General features: G+C 34.2%; 1 protein-coding gene across 1 annotated transcript in view; it reads left to right on the plus strand.

Annotated features, from left to right (window-relative positions):
• The window catches only part of LOC129737866 (hemicentin-2-like), an 811,499-nt gene extending 798,268 nt beyond the window's left edge, over positions 1-13,231 (plus strand). The window contains exons 11-12 of the mRNA XM_055729030.1: positions 12,904-13,063; positions 13,161-13,231. Of these exons, the coding sequence (XP_055585005.1) occupies positions 12,904-13,063; positions 13,161-13,231 (231 nt within the window). The remainder of the gene's footprint in view (positions 1-12,903; positions 13,064-13,160) is intronic.
• The last annotated feature ends 6,907 nt before the right edge of the window (positions 13,232-20,138 follow it).

Here is a 20,138-nt window from a genome sequence, read left to right on the forward strand (position 1 = left end):
TGACCGCCAAATGTTTTGGAGACTTGCAAAAGCAAATCGGGCCTTACTGATCCGGATTTCGATGTCTATCTTTGTACCACCATCAGGCGTTATCTGGCTACCAAGATACTGGAAGCGCTCCACTTTCTCAACTAGTTGCACGGCAATTCTCGGTTCGGTGCACAGTCGAATCTCTTCCATTACAATTAGAACAAAGTAGCGGTGACAAGATACATCCCTGTCTCACTCCAGCAGTTATCGGGATTGGTTCGGACAAGACACCGTCGTGCAAGACCTTGCACGATAATACCTAGTACTGTGGTTCGGTGAGATGGACTAGCTTCTCTTGTACTCCTCTTCGAATTAGAGTCGTCCAGATGTTTTCATAGTTAAGTCGGTCGAATGTTTTTTCAAAACCAACGAACACCAGCAGAAGAGAGTCCTGGAATTCGTTGATTTGATCCAGTATGATTCGTAGCGTTGTGATGTGATCCACTCATGATCGTCCGGATTAGAATCCAGCTTGTTACCGTCGGAGTGTAGCGTCGATTTTCTCCTGGATCCTGTTCAGGATCACTCTGCAGAGTACTTTGAGGGTTGTACAGATCAACGTTATGCCTCGCCAGTTACCGCACTCTGTCAGGTCTTCTTTCTTCGGGACCTTTACGAGGATACTCTGCATCCAGTCGACCGGGAATGTTGCAGTATCCCAGATGTCAGCGAAAAGTCGGTGCAACATTTGATTCAGCATTTCAGCAGGGATGCAATCGATCCCATTTACTTTGTTGAATTTCATGTTTTTTTTATTGCCGCTTCTTTTTCAGCCAGTGAGGGCGCTTCCGAGTTGACGCCGTTTATGCGGCTTACTGTTGGCGTTTCGAGCTGCGGGTTCTATTGGCCATCGCTATTCGTGACTCGGAAGAATTGTTCGAAGTGCTAAGTCTGTCGTTTCACCACTGAGGCGGCGAGAAATGTTATAAAGTAATCGGATATCTCCATTGGCGGCGGCTTTTTCTCCCTCTTCAGCTAGGGAGTTTGTCCATGCTCTCTTGTATCGTCTACAAGCTCGTTTAACTGCCTTTTTCCGCTCCGCATATCGTAATCGGGCGGCTGCTTTGGCTGGCCCGGTACATGCCTGCTCAATTCGGACTTTCGCCTTTCTCGGATCATCGACCATCCTTCAAGTTTCATCCAACATTCATTCACTTCGTCTTCCACAAACTTTACCGAGAGTACCATGGCTCGTCGTGATAAAGGCATTCTTGATTCCACACCACTGTTCTTCGACTGTTCCGTCTGTCGGCAGTTCCGAGCCTTAGGATTCTAACTGTTCAACGTATGTCCTTTTCACCTCTGGATTTTCCAACCGGCGTACGTCGTATCGACACTTCACTTTCTTCATGTTTCGTTGAACACGCGCAACTCTCAGTCGTATCTCGCCAAGGAAGAGGTGATGGTCAGATGCAACGTCTGCGCTTCTCCACTGAGTCTTGTGTTCTCCAGTGTTAGGCCAACGGATTTCGCTCAGTCCCAGAATTTCAAGCTTGAGGCGGCTAGCTTCCCTAGCAAGTTGTTGACTCGCTTGTTACAAAACGTTTGAAAATTTGTTTGGATTCCGACATCTTAGTAAATTCAGAAAACGATGCCACATTTTTTTTAAAAACCTATCAACCGATTGTAGAGATTTTTATCTATCACTGGGATATAAAAAGTGTACAATTGTGATGAACAATTTTGAGAAATCATAATGATAAAATGAGTAATGCGTGCATCATAACAGCCGGGCACGAAAACTACCGTGGTTGAAATAAAAGGAATCTTTCGATTGCTTTGATTCAGTTGAATCTTTCAACCAAGTAGGCTCACAACACAGCAGACGAAAACTATATTTTTTTTGTTTTAGTTCCTATATAACGAACAACAGTAATAGCACTGACCACACTGACTTGACACTTAGAACAAAAATTCAACCATTTTCTGTCTAACTTTTTTTTGGTCAGATTGAGTAGGTTCGCAATATCGGCGGCAGGTGGTGAATCTGAAAAATTCGACAAAAAATGCCTTGTAGGAAAAATGGACCTGTTTAGCCCGATTTTATCGTAGAAATTGCCTGTTTTTACTTTAAAGTTGGGTGGCATTTCCTAACTGAGATAGTATTTCTTCAAATCGATCGATGCGCACTCTGGAATCCAGATTGAATACTGTTGGAAAAATTATCCAGAAAACGAAATCGAGTGTCCAGTTAGTATGGTAAGTGGTAATAGTTGATACACTATGTGTACTTAGTGAAAATGATGATCATGCTATTTAAATAGAACTAAAATTTTAGTTTCAAAAATCGGTTTCATTTTTTTCAGTTAGCTGCTGACACTGTGCCTCCTAATATTTACATGCGTTTGAAAAGGTTTATTTTTCACAATTTCTAAAATTATAAAATAACTTCAATAAACCAAAACGATTTGATCATAAAGAGTTTTGAGATGGAATCTTTTTCGGGTTTTTTCCGTTCGCAGCCGAATTCAGGCGTTCGGAAAATTGCATCAACTCAAATTTGATATACTCAGAAATCAGAATAAATAAATTCCAATAAACAATGAATCCAAAATCATGGAAATCGATTAACATCTGTCATCAAGGGTGGTATGTCCGTCTCGAGTCATATTGACCCGAACGGCAAATGTGTAAGTTTTTTTACATATTGGTAAGAGTACTTCCGGTGCTCACCGGAAGTTGATTCTTCTACAGCTTATGTTTCTCGTGATTTTAGTATTATGTTCCAAATTTCATATTTTTCCGATTTTTTTCAAAGAGCTATGACGATTTAAAAGTTTGCTTCGGGTCATATTCAGCAGTACGGAGTAGGAAGTATAAGCTGCTAACATAAGTCAACAACATATAGACATATTTTCTTACGCAAAGCGACGACGATGATAGTTGGATTGAGATTTCTATCTCAACTCACAGCAGAGATATTAAGAGTCCCCATGGTCCACTTTTATACCCCAATATGACAAATAATTGATCCTAAACTGGATGGAAGGATGAACTGATGCACAAAAAGACGAAGTTTTGCTGCTGTATAAGCTTCAAAATTGTTCGTTATGAACGTATTGATATCAAAAGTAATACGGGCATTTTTTTTTAATTCAGAGTTTATGTATTTTTGTATTATCTGAAGATCGCCACTAACACTCTTCAATTGTGTTTTACTGAAGAAGGTGTTTAAGATTTTACTACTATTGAACATATTTTTTAGCCATAACCACTCAATGAGCGTCTTTCGCAGCTTTATTCGTCAAACAAGAGTTATGATTTTGGTGCCATTTTATCAAAACGTTTACTGAATGTTAAAAGAGAGATGAATGACTCGTTTTGCCTCCATAGAAAGCGTTGCGATGGTGACTGACGACGGTGCCGTGACGTTGATTAGATTCAGTGGGGAATCAACATTAAAATATAAATTAAACCCACAGAACAGCTCTCAGGTTGGCTGGTTCTGCGAATATGACCATCGGCGAAAATACAAACAGCAGCATCAATAATAGCAACGAACGACAGCATCCAACTGAGCGAAAAACGCCAACAATTCAGCTCAACAAGAATTTTACCGGCGAGGATGCTGCGGAAGTTCGCAGCAGCAGCAGCAGCGTACTTGGGAGAGCGATGGAATGGAAAAGTTTTATTACATTTTGGACATAATTATCGAACTTTAATTGCTTTGGCGAGGTAGTTAATTAGTTGCAGAGATGTTTTTATGGGTCTTCCGGAAAAGCGTGATTGGTTTTACAAAGCGGAACTCGTTGTTTACAGTGGGCAAATTGCATTATCCATTGAATCATTTTCCTGGTATGATTTGATTCCTGTTCAGATAATCTGTTGTGCTCCGAAAACAACGGTTCGATTACTTGGGCGGGAGATAACCGTTGACTAACAGTTACCTACCTATAAGTTTTCAAATACTATTTTAATTCTAATAAGCGAAAATCACATTGAAATTATGACTTGTTTGGAAAAAAAATTAGGATATTTTTAAATAAAGAAAAAAACATTTGTTCTATCTTAGTGGCTTTAAGAGTCGGAAATCGAGAAACACGAACAGACATTCAAAATTTAATGATTTTGAACGTTCGAAACTTAAGTATCCGTTCCATATAATAACTTCTTCTTGTTGTATTTAATGTATTGAAACAGATATTTTGAATTTTACAATTAGAGCTATGGATAAAAATTCATGCTTACTCAAAAACGTTGAATAATCCTAAACTATTTTTTCTGTGTTATATATTTATTAAATTTTTTTCAAAACTTAGAAACTGTTTTGCCGATATTGAAAGATGGCGTTCAAGGTATGTAAACTTATGTAATGTCCGATCGGGGTACGAAAAACACGTGCTTCGATCCATCCATGTATCATTGTATAGATCAATGCAAAGTCAGCCTATCGACTTTGCTTCTTCTAGACAGTAATACGATGTGGGACAAATGGTCTTGTGCGGCAAGAAGTTTTCTCAAATCACGCTCTTGGCTCATTTTCAACACCTTTCATGCTTCCTAATCTAATCTATCCGTCTATAATTTTCATTACTTTCATTTGAAATTCTTCCTATTAGAATGTATAGTTCACCGAAATGCCATTAATCATTAAATTAAAATCACTTATGTAATGCATAAACACCTTTTTGTAGTTGAAAAGTTGAGCTAGATATGGTCACTTTCAAATTTGAATAGCTGCAGTATTTTTATGTTTCGCATTTCAAAAAATGTTTAAAGATTGAATGAAATCATCATTTTTACGATTACGCCATTCTTAACAAAAGAAAAAAATAGTTTAAATTTCTAAAATGGAATAGTTCTATAAGCAAATAATTTAAGAAGAATTGAATATTCTCTCTTTTCCCAAAGTTCTTTTTTTCATATATGCTTCAAACATTAGGATTTGACCTCTTATATATATATATATCAGAGTAAAGTTGCCAGGGGGTTTCAAAAAAAATGAAGAGTAAAAAAATGTTTAAATTTTCAACGAAGCACAGCAGCATAATTTGAATCGTATCTTAGGCTTCCAGATAATCGTTAATTTTTGTTTAAATAATTTTGTTTTCGAACGTAAAACATTAAAAATATTAAAACTCAATTTGAGATTTTGTCTGATTTCGCAAACTATGTGAATAAACCGGGTTAAAATCGAGTTTTTTTCAAAAAAGGTAATAATAATTGTTTTTCTAAAACAGTTTTTTGAGCTCAAATAAATAATCTAACAAAGATAAAATAAACTTTTCCTAAATTATTTATTAAAAAACACTGTACTATCTATGGGCTTGTGATATAGCTCAGTTGGCAAATCTGTTGTCCCCTGAGCCGTTGTCCGCGAGTTCGAGCCCAAGAGTAAACATCGAATACAGTTGTACCGGATAAGTTTTTCAATAACGATCCGCCAACTGCAACGTTGATAAAGTCGCGAATGCCATAAAGATGGTAAAACGACTATAATCGAAACAAAAAAAACTGTACTATCTGTTTACTAGCGTCCGTTTGTTCCGTTTATTAAAATAATAAACAGTGAAAAATTTCACTTTGATTGAACAACTCTAAAGCGACCCTATGACGCCTTGAAGTTTTAAAATTTAAATATAAAAAAAAAGGTGAAAAATTCCTTATAAATCATGAATAATTTTGGCAACATTGCAAAAATATCAAAACTTAATTGAAGTGAAGATTTAAAACCAAGGAAAACTTTACAAAAGACAACGAGTTTTTTTGGAATGAGCGAAAAAAGTTTTAAATTTTTTGTTAACATTTTCCCTTACATTTTGCATGAAGATTTATGGGAAATCAAAAATTGAAGAAAGCTTGCTGTAGCATTTTTCGCCAAGTTTTGACTTATTTCAACAACAATTTTTAAAAACCTTATTTTTCGAGCTATTGAACTTTGTTTAGAAAGTTTAACCAAATGTCATTGGGAGATCTTTTTTATCACTTTAAAATGTTCCACACATAAGAAAAAATTATTATAAAAATATTTATTCCAATTTGTCATTCGTTAAAGTATAATATGAGCTCTACTAGATCAGATTTTCAAAGTAATAGTCATCTCTCGTTTTTTTTAAATAAAAAATTTTCCAACATTTATGTTATGAGTGAAATTGATCCCTAGAGTCAAAAAAGATATATTTTTCTTCTGAATCGTTTGTGACCATTGTTTAGCATGAAACTGCTAATATTTTTCAAATAACAAATATTTAGCATATTTTGGCTGTAGAAAAGGGCATTCCAATCCGCATTTTGTTGAAAAGTGAGGGGTTGGGACTGTTATTCAGGTGGAAGCAGAATTTTTTGAAAACAATTCAGTACACCCTGAAAATGGTTAAAAGAATTATTGCTCTTGTCAATTCCACCAAGAATGGAAGAAAAAATGCATATACATTGCCAGCCATAAATTTGAGATCACTCCCTTTAAAACACGCCTTTTTTGTTCGACTATATCTCAGCCATCTTATGACATATTTCTTATCTTTTGATCTCATTCGGAAGATTGTGTGCTAAACCTACCTCGAATGTGTTAGAAAAATGTATATGTTTACTTTATATGACTTAAACTTAGCTTAAAGATAGAACATTTTCAAAAAATTGCACTTAAAATTTATACCCGATCATCTCGAGACGGGCTGGACCAAATTTCCAAATTCAAGTTGCACTCGAATCCTTATTCTATACCAGGGGTGAGCAACCTTTTGAAGCAACGGGCCACTTTTAATATGAAATTCTTTCGGCAGGCTGCATTAAAAATAAAATTTAGTTGATAATAATTTGTAGAATTTAACATACTTTTTAGTTTCATCACTAAAACTGGATCATTTTTCAATAATTTGAATGTTTTCAAAGATTTGAAATATTTAGCGAAGATTCTATTTTTACAAAAAGCAAACATCGTTTGCTTCCCTTTCATTTATTAAAAACGCTATACCCGCTCAGTTTAGCAACACGTTTCAAATTTAGGAGTTTTCCCTCTTTACTTCCTCGCTCCGAAAAATTTTTGGGGCTGGCTAGTAAAACTGTCAAAATGAGCGTGGCGACGAACTTGTTAAAAACGATAATTTTCTAAAGTTATTCGAAGGTTCGTAAAAAAATTTGAACCGTTTTCTGGAAAAATCCGTTTTTTGTTCGAACCGATGCGATATTTTTCGTAATCACTTCCATTGAATAGTTTCATGGAGCTTTACCATAGCAATTTTTTTCTGTGTCCATTTTCGAAAAAGTTTTCTTTACAATTTATTTAATATTATTCGTAAAACCTTCTTTTTCCTATCAACGTTTTTTTTTATAATTGGAAGTTCCGTATGAAATCATTGCATTGAGATGGTGAGCATGGTTTCAAATTCATGAAAAATTCGTAATTTCACAGATTTTAAACCAGATTTCTAAATGTTACAGTTTACATTTTGGAATCTAGATTTTTTTACAAATTTTATAAATTTTCTTAATTTAATTCAGTTAACTTTGGTATGGGCTTTCTAAGGTTGAACCATGAAAATCTTGGTTATATGGATTCTCAAGCAACCAAAAGTCTCGTATCTAATTAAACTCGTGCCTCCAAAGTTCGAATTTCGCTGAACAAAGGTTCCAAAAGGAATTGGTACCGAATTTTCTCGAATGTGAGCATTAAAGTTACAAAATGTTCCTCAAATAGCCTTCTATGGACTTGAAGTTCCAAGAAATTCCTCAAATAGCCATTTTTGTTACATGTCTATTGCACCCACACAGTATAAAACTTACAAATTAGGTCTCAAATAGCCTTCTGTGAACTTCAAGTTCCAAGAAGTTCCTCAAATAGCCTTCTGTGAACTTCAAATTCCAAGAAATTCCTCAAATAGCCTTTTTGTGACATGTCAATCGCACCATTCAGAATAAAAGTCTCAAATAGCCTTCTATGGACTCGAAGTTCCAAAAAGTTCCTCAAATAGCCATTTTTGAGACATGTCCGCCATTTCATGAAAATGAAATGTGAACAAACATCACAAAAGGGCATATAATAAATAAATCATTTTTTGGAGCTTGGTAATTGTTGAAATGAATAATTTATATTGAAACTTCAACTCAGGACAACTTAATGCTAACTCGCCAATGATTGTTTTTGAAAAGAGTAAATATTTTGACTTTATAAAATTTCGTCAAACTGTATTTACTTACCACGAATTTATCACACATTGAAAGTCAGTTGAAGCATTTCATTAATCAAATATCAAGATAAACTCAAGAATTTGTATAAGTTTTTGCTTAACTAAACATGGAATTCAATTTTTTTAACCCGATATTATTTTAAGGGATGATTGATTTATACGCCATTTCGTAATCTTTCTTAGTAATAATCAACATGCGTCTTTGCTGCTGGCCGCTGGTTGCCCTTGCAGGTATTCTAGGAAGCATATAACCACTTCGAATTTTAGCTGCCGGTAAGGCAACATCTAGGCGTGGCCTCGTGGCAGCGTGTTTGGCTGTCATTTCGGAGGATCGGGTTCAAATCTGGTACCAGGACTAATTTTTTCCATTAGGTTTTTTTATTGCTTGAGTAAGCGAATCAAATAATTGTGTAGCAGAACTGGCGTGTGTGCGTGCATGTTTCGAACAAAGTTTAAAATAAGCAATTAAGTAAGATCAATTGAGGGAGGTGATGGATGGGAGGAATTAACATGGATGCCGAGAAACCGGCAGCATCACATGGGCTGGTGGTGACCAAAGTGAGAGAGGAGAGGAGAATTTTTTTTTTGTTTTCGCTGATTAAACGTTTACTTGTAGGCTGAATAGAAAGCCGTTCAAATCTGTAATGGAACTTCAAAGTTTCAATAAGAACTTAAATTTTGGGCTGAATAAAAGGAATCTCAGCACTTTGATTATGCTGATTAAGCTGTGTTCGCCATGTTTAACGAGACTTTTTGTTGCTTGGGTTGCTTATTTTGAAGCAAAATGACTAAATTCAATCAATTCAATTTAATCAATGTTTGGCTTGATTTGCCCATGAAATTTCTGAAAACAGCGTTACACCAGACAACAAAATTCTCATTTCCCGAGGTGCAAGGAATCGCAAAACTGATTTTTACTTTTTCGGAGTTGCTGAGTCCAAATATAATTTAATTGTCAGCACTAGATTTCGAGATAACTTTAAAAACTAGGTTAGAAAATTAGTTATTTCATTTGCGTACTCTTTTGACAAAACTTTATAATACGAATACTAATTTACTCAATGATCAACTTTCTCATGGAACGCGAGTAATTTTGAATTCTGAGAAAAAAGTTATGGAAGTTTTCATTTTGTTATTTTTTTTTCAATCCTGCAGAAAAAGGAATTTTGTCGAAGTTTTATAGAAAAATTAAATTAAATTCAATCTTTGATATTTTTAAAACCGCAAGTCAAATCATTTCGCAGTCTTCAACTAACTTTGGGATGAATAAGCCATAAAGACGCTTAACATCCCTCGAGAAAAAAAGACTAAGTTGTTGAATGAATTGAAATTTTAATATCCAATATTCAATGACCTTATTCAGTGATGCGAGAAGAAGTTCAATCTATTTTTTTTTGAATTTTTGTAATTATTTTATTTGTATACATAGTATTTCGTCTCGTATTCGTTCTATAAATTGTAAGTAGAACTCAATTTTTGAAAGCATTATATCTTGGATACAAGAATATCTGGGCAATATTTGAGTCCTTGATTGAATGAAGGGTAGTAAATTATTGAAAGTAAGCTTTTGATTTTTTGGAGGTTTATTGGTTTGTCATTTATGAAAGATCGATTATATTTAAAACTGATCAATTTTAAAACTTTCACACGCAAGTGATAGACAATATCTGTTAAATGTTTGAATTCACGACATCAAAATCTTATAAAATCACTTATTGATTCATAGTCACAAAAAATGCAGCCCTCCTGTGTAATTGTTACAAACTTTTTTGGTTCAATCACAGAATTACAGATATTATTGTAGTCGAGAAATCAGAATTTCTAAGTCTAGTCGATGAGAAATCTATAATCGTTCACCCATTATTCATTATAAAACTTTCCTTATTTCCGACAATAATCAAAAACAAAAATATTTCACTTTTTCATACAATTTTAACTTTGCTTGAAATACTTAACCAATATTACGTTTTTTTCCAATAAATAATATTGCATCCATGCCTTCATAAGAACTCAATGAAAAGCTTAAATCCTACAAAAAAGTCAACAATCTGGATAACTATGGGGCAGATGCAACTGGAATTTTTGTTTTTTGTTCTTTTGCATTTTTTTTGGTTAGTTGTTACTGCTATTTTATGATTATTAACGAAAACAGAAAAAAAAAATAATTTGAAACTTGCTTTGCAGGCCGCGGGTTGCTCACCCCTGTTCAATACTTATCATAATACATTTGTTGAATTGTAGCAAAAAATGCAATGTACACACTAAGATTGCATTTATTCCGCTCGGGACCATGATTCTTCGAATCACTGGGAAACTGCTCAATTTTCACGAAATTCGTACTAAAACGCACCCGAATTTCGTGACATTTCATTTCCCCTGAAATTAAGGATGAAATTTCTTCGAGTGTACAGACATTCGAGTTCTTCTGCTAAATTAAGGACAGTTTTTATCTGTGTCACGTTTAGTTCATCTGTTTCGCGCGTTTCTTGCCGCTGAGTGAAGGTTAGCTTCGAAAGTTGTGCTTGAAAACAATTCTAGCAATCTTTACCAGTGGACGAATAGAATTTGCGAAATAGCCATCGCATTCAACAAAAGGAAGGTTTTGAGAGGTCTGCTACTGTTAATTATAATTTCATGCAGTTCAAATAATTTCTTTTTTTAAAGGTTCAAGTGCCGTGCAAGTGCCATTTAGGTTAAATAACGGCTTCCGGAAGACGATTTCAACAACAAGGTGTTGCAGCATGCATAGAGGTTTAAAATTCAAATCACCCGAGCTAGCTGAAGCTTTCACAATGAAAAGCATCATCAACAAATCCTCCGCGGACGGAAACGATTCCGTCAAGTGCAGTAACTTTCAAATATACTGGAGTGTTTTGTGTCAAAGAATGAATACGATATTTGTTCATATATAAATGGTCCGTTTTTGAAGAAAGGTTAAGAACAATGTTAAAATTGATTTGGAAACAGGGAACTGCCAAAAATGGTTTCGAAACTTCTTATAAATCTAGAGAGAAACCCCTTTCGAGTTCACAGGAATTTTACAAAACTCACTGAAAATTACAGGAAAACTTCGTTTCGATCCCACAGGTGATTTTGGCAGTTGTTTTGCTGTAGCGTTTTTCTGTCCTGAGATTTTCCTGTAATTTTCAGCTGTTGAAAGTACAGGACGAAATCGTTCCGACCACAGGAGAAAAGATTAAGTGTGTACGTAAAATTAATCAAATATCGACTAAAGGTATGGTCCAAAAATTTGGGATCACCCCGAAATATGGTGTATCGGCCAAAAGTATGGAATTAGTCTTCTAAAACATGCAGTTTTACTCCGTGCGTTTCTCAACTATCAATCAACGTATTGTTTATCTGGTAACCGATTTGGATGCTTAGGTGTTATACTTGCTCTTTGGATATTAAATTAAACTATTTATTTTTTTTTTCTAAAGTCATTCAAACAGGAGCCTAAGTTTGATCCTTTTCAACTTTTTATTGCTTTTCGATTGAGTGGAATTTTGTGGGAATGTGTATTGATACTCGGTATTCAACTTTGGAGTTTGCCTAGTTATCTAATCAATGTTTATGCAATAAAATCGCGATTTTGCATAACACGTCCATCAATTTCGAAAGAAATCCTTGAGTGGCCATTAAACTTTTTCATCAATAAGCACCAATTTATACAAGCTTTTTTTTGGTCTAATTGAGGTCTTTGTAACATTAAACGTCATTGGAGTTATTTCCAATAGGTAGAAAATAAAGAATGTTTAGTCGAAATTTTTTTGTTTTACTTATTATGATTATAAATCAGGGATCTGAATGATAATTGTAAAATCCGGAACTAAACGGGTAGTTTAAATGTCCACGTCTATATTCAAAGGCTGAGCTATCCAAAAAAGTACGGTAAAGCAACAAACTTCTACGTGTAGTTCACGTTCATAAATTCCTCGATTGTTTTTCTTACACAACAGCGCACATAAGTAAGTTAATCCAGTATAAGTACCAATGCAAACCTCCACCTTCAATAAAAACAACTATCAGCAACGATTCATAGTATCAGCTAAATGCCAAAGCACATTCACAAATCCAGATATGTTCCCACCCATGTGAACGATCCTGGAAACTATTTGACCTAATGGAAGCTGGCTGTTTCCTTGTTTCCACAGATTCTACGACTGCATCCGGTTAGCAGAGAGCTGTGAAAAACCGCTACATCCAAGTCAACAGTTCAAAAAAGTAATTTCATTTCCTCTTCTCGTTTCTTTTTTTCTTATTCCATCCAAACATGCACATCTACCCACCCAACACACACTTTCACCGGCATGGACTCGCTGCATCTGGGCGCTATTTAACAATTTCTGGATGGATTAACTCTTTGCTCTGACAACGCTCTTGGGCACTTTTTTCTACAATCCTCAACAAATGCTGGTTGGCTTGGATGCTGCACGAAATGCATTCTTGTGGATTTCGCAAAAAATCTCTCACCGAACGTCACCACAATCGTCAACTTGACCCAACGTGTCCTGGAACTCAAAACTGCCACTGGGCAAATTCTGCTACGACGGACGAATTAACTGGGATGCTCGAAATAAAAAAAAAATAAATAAAAAAAAATCCTCTTGAAAATAATGACAACGGCTGGGACTATCCGAATCTTCTGCTCCGGGTTCCGACGACACGTGGCCGGATTTTGCGAAACCGGGCGAGCGGCTGACTCACCTACCACTAAAAATATATAAATAAAAAATCACTCATCCAGGGTCTCCCGGTGACACAGAACGTCACATCGGGCGTGATTATTTCGACGCGTTCCCTGGTGTTGCAACGGGTTGGCCGATATCACTCTGGGATGTACGCCTGTTCTGCCGCCAACGACCGGGGAGAGACCCAAAGTGACGCCGTGGCACTCAGGATACACTGTGAGTATTCATACATACATACCTACCAACTGACGTTTTTGTTCTTGCCATTGTTTTTTGCCTTACTGTGAACAATTTGAACGTCTTTTTTATTCAGTGAAACAAATCGGTCGGTTTTTTTTCTTGACCACCATTGGAACGCTCAATGGGATTAACACAAGTATTTAAATGTGGGCGTAGATCAAATACGTACATAACCATGATCTAAAAAGCAGATGTTTAACATTAAATCATTGCTTGAATAACAGTTAAACGAATTTCAATTGATTTTGGTCGCCAAATGTAAGTCGGATTTATTCAGGAACTCTAGGATTTTGGTTGAAAAATTGTGAAATATTATCATTAAAGATAAAAAAAATGGTTTATTGAACTTCTTTTAAATGTTTTCCTTTTAAGCTTCTGATAATTTGTGTTCATATGAAAATGCCAACTCGTTAAAGATTTTTTTCAATTATTATTGCTATTGCTTATACGGTGAGCGAAATTAGAATAGTAGTTTTGCTTGTTAAATATGAACGATTGAAAAGCATCAAAATTTTCTTCTACAATTTGTTTTGAATTGTTTAACGAATAAATCAAGCATACGTTTACTTTTTTCGGAAGTAGCAATTAGCGTTGAGGACCAAAAATATGTCAAAAAGGGGTGCAAAATAAGAATAGTACCACTTGTATTTTTCAACAAAAACAAGATTATTTCTAAAAATTTTCTGTGTTAAAGTGAATAATAATGCTTATACAAGTTATTCGAATAGATAACTGCATTTTAAGGAGTTGTTAGAATTCCAAAGGTTTTCAACGGTTTTAAAAGGGAGTTTTAAGAGATGCTCTTCTAGACTTAAGGAATTTGAAATTTGAGCTGTAATTCTTTTCCAAACTACTTACTTTCTTCATTAAAATGACGTGAAATGATGAAACAAACAGTGTCCGGCACAAAAGCGCTAATCCGCTACTCGCTAGGCAGTCCGCTAACTTTTTGTTAGCGGTTTAATTTTGCCGCTAAGTTTGGATTGATTTAGCGAATTGATAAGCTCCGCTATTTTTTTGGTTCCGCTAATTGAACATCGCTAACTCCCATATATTTGTGTCAATCTCTCGAATTCTTAGTGATAGAATAAACCTTTTTTTTGATTAATCAAGTCAAAGTGACATTATTCACCATTCTGATTGCTTAATTGGATTCATTGGAGGTATGCGTACTAGAGTTAGAGAAAAGATGTATTTAGTGTCATTTTTTCTCTTTAAGCACTTTTTTTGTAGCAACTTTTACAGAAGAAGATAACAATAAAAGGTGTTAAACAATATAAAGCTATTTTCAACATCTCTTCATCAGCATTTGTTTTCAAGTGGTTGAGCTATTTACTTTTCACAATACAGTTTTTTAAAGATTTTACAGATCAGTTAATATAGAAACAAGATAAATTCAGTATTGTAGCCTTCGTTTTAAGTTTCAATAGAAATTGTTTAAATGTTCACGTTTGACAATGCTCCTGCAAATTTGAAAAAGGTGAAAACAGGTTAAAGATTTTAAATGAGGATTATGTAAAATAATGCCAAAACAAAAAAAAATTGCACAAAAGATTATTTGCAACAAAATTACATACTATCTACTTTGCACAAAACCGAAAAATCAAGTGAATTTTTAACCAAAATTTAAATTAAAAAAAGAGAGATATAGCTCCCATTTTCCACATTCTGTTCTTTTGCTCTTTCTTTAATTGTTCGAAAATCGTTTGTTTTAATTTATAGAACACAGAGACTCGTTAAAACTCCTATCTTTGGTTTTGCTCATATAATTTTATGGAAATACGATCAATTAATTTTAAATAAAATACTTGAAACTTCATTAATTCCCCCTTGGGGAGTAGGAAAAATCGAAAGGGGGATTTGCGTGACTAAAGAAAAATTTGATATATGTTCCGGCCTTAATGTTGGTAAATAAACAGTTAGCGATTAGCGCTTGAAGCTTAAAGCGATAACTTTTTTTTCACATTTAGCGTTTTTAATTAGCGATCGCTTACTTTGTATGAGTTAGCGATTTAATTAGCGGCGCTAATTTTTCAGTTAGCGATGGAAACAAACATTCAAGGTTTATTTCGAATCAGAAAAAACAGGTTGAAGTTCAAAAACTTAGATTTTTTTTCATTACACCACATTTTTTCCAGTTTCAAGTCGTAGATGTCAGCACTATCTTGCAGTTATAACTAAATTAAGTCTCAAATGATTTTCCAGGTACAAGTACAAGTACAATATTATTTTGATTATCGGTCCAAGAAATTCATTATTAGTGACCTTGATGCAATTCAATTTTTTTTATTTAGTGTTCTTAGAATTTCCAAGGCTTTCACACTGTAGCAAGTACCTATTTCTTGACCAAAATTATCCAGCAAACCATAATTAATCCCGGATATTCGAAAACGGATATCAATTCGGTTTAATTGCAAGATAGTGCTGCAATCTCTGACTTGAAACTAGAGCAATAGTGTTTGACTTTTTCAAAACATTAATATTTTTGAGACTTCAAGCCTGTTTTTTGATTCAAATACGACCTCAAATTTATGTATCATCATTATACTTATGATCATACTTATGAATGTTAATGAAGAAATTGAACAGTTTGATAAAGTATTATAGCTCAAATATCAAATTCCTTAACGCTTGAGGAGCATCTCTTAAAATCCCATTTTAAAACCTTCGAAAACCTTTGGAATTCTAACAACTCCAGAAAATGCAGTAATCTATTCAAATAACTCGTAGAAGCATTATTATTCACTTTTACACAGTAAATTTTTGGAAATAATCTTATTTTTGTTGAAAAACACAAGTGGTACTATTTTAATTTCGCACCCCTTTTTTCATACTTTTGGTCCTCAACGTCAATGGTTTTGGTGATTTACAATCATTCGTATTTCAACAAGCAAAACACATAGTGGTACTAATCTAATTTCGCTCACTGTATCTTTTCAATGCTCTCTCGCCGACATCCTTCGAGCCAGACAAGTTTTATAAGATACTAGTTGACTTAGAATTCTTTGAAAGTTTTATTTTTAAAAAGATTTAATTATGGCAAAATGTACCTATCACTTGTATAGATTTCCCATCCTCCCTCTTCCAATGCTCACGATATCCAATGCCACTACCATAGCAATATTTTTTTGTATCTAAATTACGTCACATGCCACATACGGCACCATTTATTTGACAAGTTTTTAGGTCATTTAAAAAAAAATGAATTGAAAACTATCTACTTTTTCCCAAACAATGAGGGTCTCAAATTATATGCAAGGAATCTCTATAGTTAAATATGGTTCCTTTTGCTTGATAAGTTTTCGATTTATGACAAAAAACTCGTAAGGGAACCCCTCTTCCTCCTTTCTATCACCCTCTGCTGGGGAGGAACCCAATAACCCTCTAACATCAAATTTGGTTCAATTCCATTTTGGTTTATAAGTTTTTAAATGTAGACAAAATGTGTATGGAACCCCCTTCTTTCTTCCCAAGGAGGAAGAGTCTATAACAATCATAAAAACATATCTCGTACCAAAATACATTCTCATACCAAATTTGATTCCATTAACCCGATTTTTCTAAAGTTATGCTCCTCTTAAATTTTACTCACTGGAAGAAGGTTGGGGTATTGTCTCGAATAGTCATATTTCTCTCGAGAAATATTTCCCGTATTCAAATACCACTCCATACCAAATGTATTTCTATTTGATTGATAAGTTCTCGAGCCACGCGAAAAAATATTGTAAGAGAGCCCCCTCCTCTTTCCTACCCCCCCACTGGATGAGGGAGAGTACTGAATATAATAAAAACAAAATCTTGTACCTAAATCAGAGTTGCAAATGGTCAGTGTCAGACAACCAATATCAGTCGACTTTGATTCTGCTTTGAATGTGTACACAAGCAATCAAACGCGTGCCTCCAAAGTTCGAATTTCGCTGAACAAAGGTTCCAAAGGGAATTGGTACCGAATTTTCCCGAATGCGAACATGATAGTTACAAAAAGTTCCTCAAATAGCCTTCCATGGACTTGAAGTTCCAAGAAGTCCCTCAAATAGCCTTTTTTGAGACATGTCCGCCATTTTTTTAATACGAAATGTGAACAAACATCTCAATAGGGCATTTAATCAATAATTCATTTTTTGTAGCTTAAAAACTGTTGAAATAAACAATTTATATTCAAATTTCAACTCAGAACAACTAAAAGCTATTCCGTAAATGTTTTTTTCTAAAAGAGTACATTTTTTTTACTTTAAAAAATTTCGTCCAACTGTATTTGCTAACTACAATGCTTTAAAAATATAAACATGAATTCCAATTTTTGTAAACCGATATTGATTTAACGGATGTTTGATTTATATGACGTTTCGAAATGTTTCTGAGTAATAATTAACATGCGTCTTCATTGCTGGCCGCTGGCTGTCCTTGCAGGTATTCTAGGAAAGCATAAATACCACTTCGAATTTTACTTGCTGATTAGGTAACATCTAAGCGTGACCTCGTGGCAGCGTGTTTGGCTATCATCTCGAAGGGTCGCGGTTCAAATCAGGTATCGGGACTATTTTTTTTTCATAAGTTGTTTGTACCGACCAGTGCGTAGGTTCAAAATCAACTCTCTCATTTAGTGATTTTCCATTAAACTTTTTCGATGCTGAAAAGCACTTGTTTTATTTCGCTCAAATTTCGTTGAAGTTTTAGAAATTGATAAATAATAATTGTTTTGATTAATGGTTGTTTTAAAAATAGTTTAGATAACAGAATTAGATTTATGGTAGTTTCTATGGACCAAACAACATTTTTATTTGTTCAAAATTCATTTTTATGACAGACTGGCATTGGATAAACTAGCTGATGTATTCGATTTCGATGTTTACTTTAAAATCTGCTGCAATTAACTTAAAAGACTTAAATTTAGCACCTAAACAGCTGAGTTACATGAATCGCTACACGAAACTTATCATCTAAAGTTAAAATTTGAACGATTACAAATCTTTTCGAAAATTGCTGGCTTTTTGCCGAACTGTTAAAAAACGATACAGCAAATTTCAGTCTACCTCCCCTAGCTTGCTACGATTTTTTTCTTCTTACATTCAACAACTGCATTTTTACAACTGCTGCACCACTAAGAGCAAGTTCACTGGTGTTGGGAAAAAGTGGTAGAAAATTTAACACTTGTGGCACATTTTGAAAACTTTACCATGCAAAACCATTTTTAAGATCCTCAATTCAGTTCCGCCTTCATTTTTTTACAACAGGTATTGTATTTTCGCATGATGTGATGCAAAAATAGCAATATTTCAATTTCAATCACATACGACTGAAACAGAAACAGTGTTGTAAAAAAATACAACGCCCCAAGATCTTGAAAACATTTTTGCATGGTAAAATTTTCAAAATATCAAAATTTCTACCACTTTTCCCTTTTGCTCTAAGAGCAAGTTCACTGGTGATGGAAAAAAGTGGTAGAAATTTTGACATTTTGAAAATTTTACCAAGCAAAAATGTTTTCAAGATTGTAGGGCGCTGTATTTTTTTACAACACTGTTTCTATTTCAGCCGCATGTGATTGAAATATTGATATTTTTGCATCACAGCATGCGAAAATACAACACGTGTTGTAAAAAACGAGAAGGCCACAGATCTTGAAAATGTTTTTGCATGGCAAAATTTTCAAAATGTGCCGTAAGCGTCAAAATTTCTACCACTTTTTCCCAACACCAGTGAACTTGCTATTAGAACTTGCTCTAATAGCAAGTTCACTGGTGTTGGAAGAAAGTGGTAGGAATTTTGACACTTTTAGCACATTTTGAAAACTTTACCATGCGAAAACATTTCAAGATCTACGACCTTCAAGTTTTTTTACAACACGTGTTCTATTTTCGCATGCTATAATGCAAAAATATCAATATTTTTATCACATATAGCTGAAATAGAAACAGGGCTGTTGAGAAATACTACGCTTAAAGATCCTGAAAACATTTTTGAGTGGTAAAATTTTCAAAATGTGCCACAAGCATGGCCTTAGGAACGGGGGAATTGTGGGAGTTAAACTCCCCGCTTCCCATGAGGGTCCAAAAATGCTCAGCAAAATGTTCTTCTCATTACTCAAAATTACAAATTCATAATCAAATTTTGATGAACGACTTAAATGTTTCAAGTATAACAATCTTGATTATGAGTTAAAGCTTAAAACTCGAAATCTTATCCAAGGTCATAAATTCTAGTACAGTTTTTCAAAAAAATTGTAACTTGCTGTTTGGAATTTAGTCCTGTATATCGAATTTCAAAATGTTTGGCCAATCACCCCGATTTTGCCTGAGTTTTAGCACTATATTTGATGAAATCAACAAAAAATTTAACTAAAGTTATTAAAATTTTGTACTTGAGTTCTAATTTTTTGGGTCCATTTCATCAAAATTCAGAATTCGAATACAGTAGTTTTTCGATTTTATCACTGTTCGATTTTCCAACACTTGCTAAGCTCACGCTTTATTTTATCACGGTTGTTGTTTCGATTTTATCACGTTGTTTTTGGAAATCATTCAGAAACCATTTGCCGTTTTTCTATTTTAGTTTCAAGTTTCCCCAAATTCACAGTTTTACCATTATCACGGTGAAGTATGCGTGATAAAATCGAAAAACTACTGTAAGATATTTCTGGTTGAAATTCTGATTCAAATTTCGCTTTTTGACTCATAATTTATAAGAATTTCTATCCGGAACTAAGATTTAAAAATAGCTTTGAATTCTGAATTCATATTTAGAACTCAGGTTCAAAAGCAGTACTCAGATTCAGAACTAATATAAAAAATTTAAATTCTGCTTGAAATTAAATTTAAGAATCAAGATTAATATACCTATGCAAGAATTTCAAAAAAATTCAAATTGTGGTGGTGATCGCAGTGTCATAGTTTTGATTGTGTAATCAAAATTAAATTTTTATATTCAATCAGAGTCTGTTTGTAACACAAACAAAAAGAAAACATGTACGTAAAATAAATCATGAAATAAATTATTGATAATATTTTTTGATGGCCAAAAAACTTGTACTTTATTTTCAAGAAAAAATTTA

Source organism: Uranotaenia lowii, chromosome 1 (genome assembly GCF_029784155.1).
Source record: "Uranotaenia lowii strain MFRU-FL chromosome 1, ASM2978415v1, whole genome shotgun sequence".
Lineage (NCBI taxonomy): Eukaryota > Metazoa > Arthropoda > Insecta > Diptera > Culicidae > Uranotaenia > Uranotaenia lowii.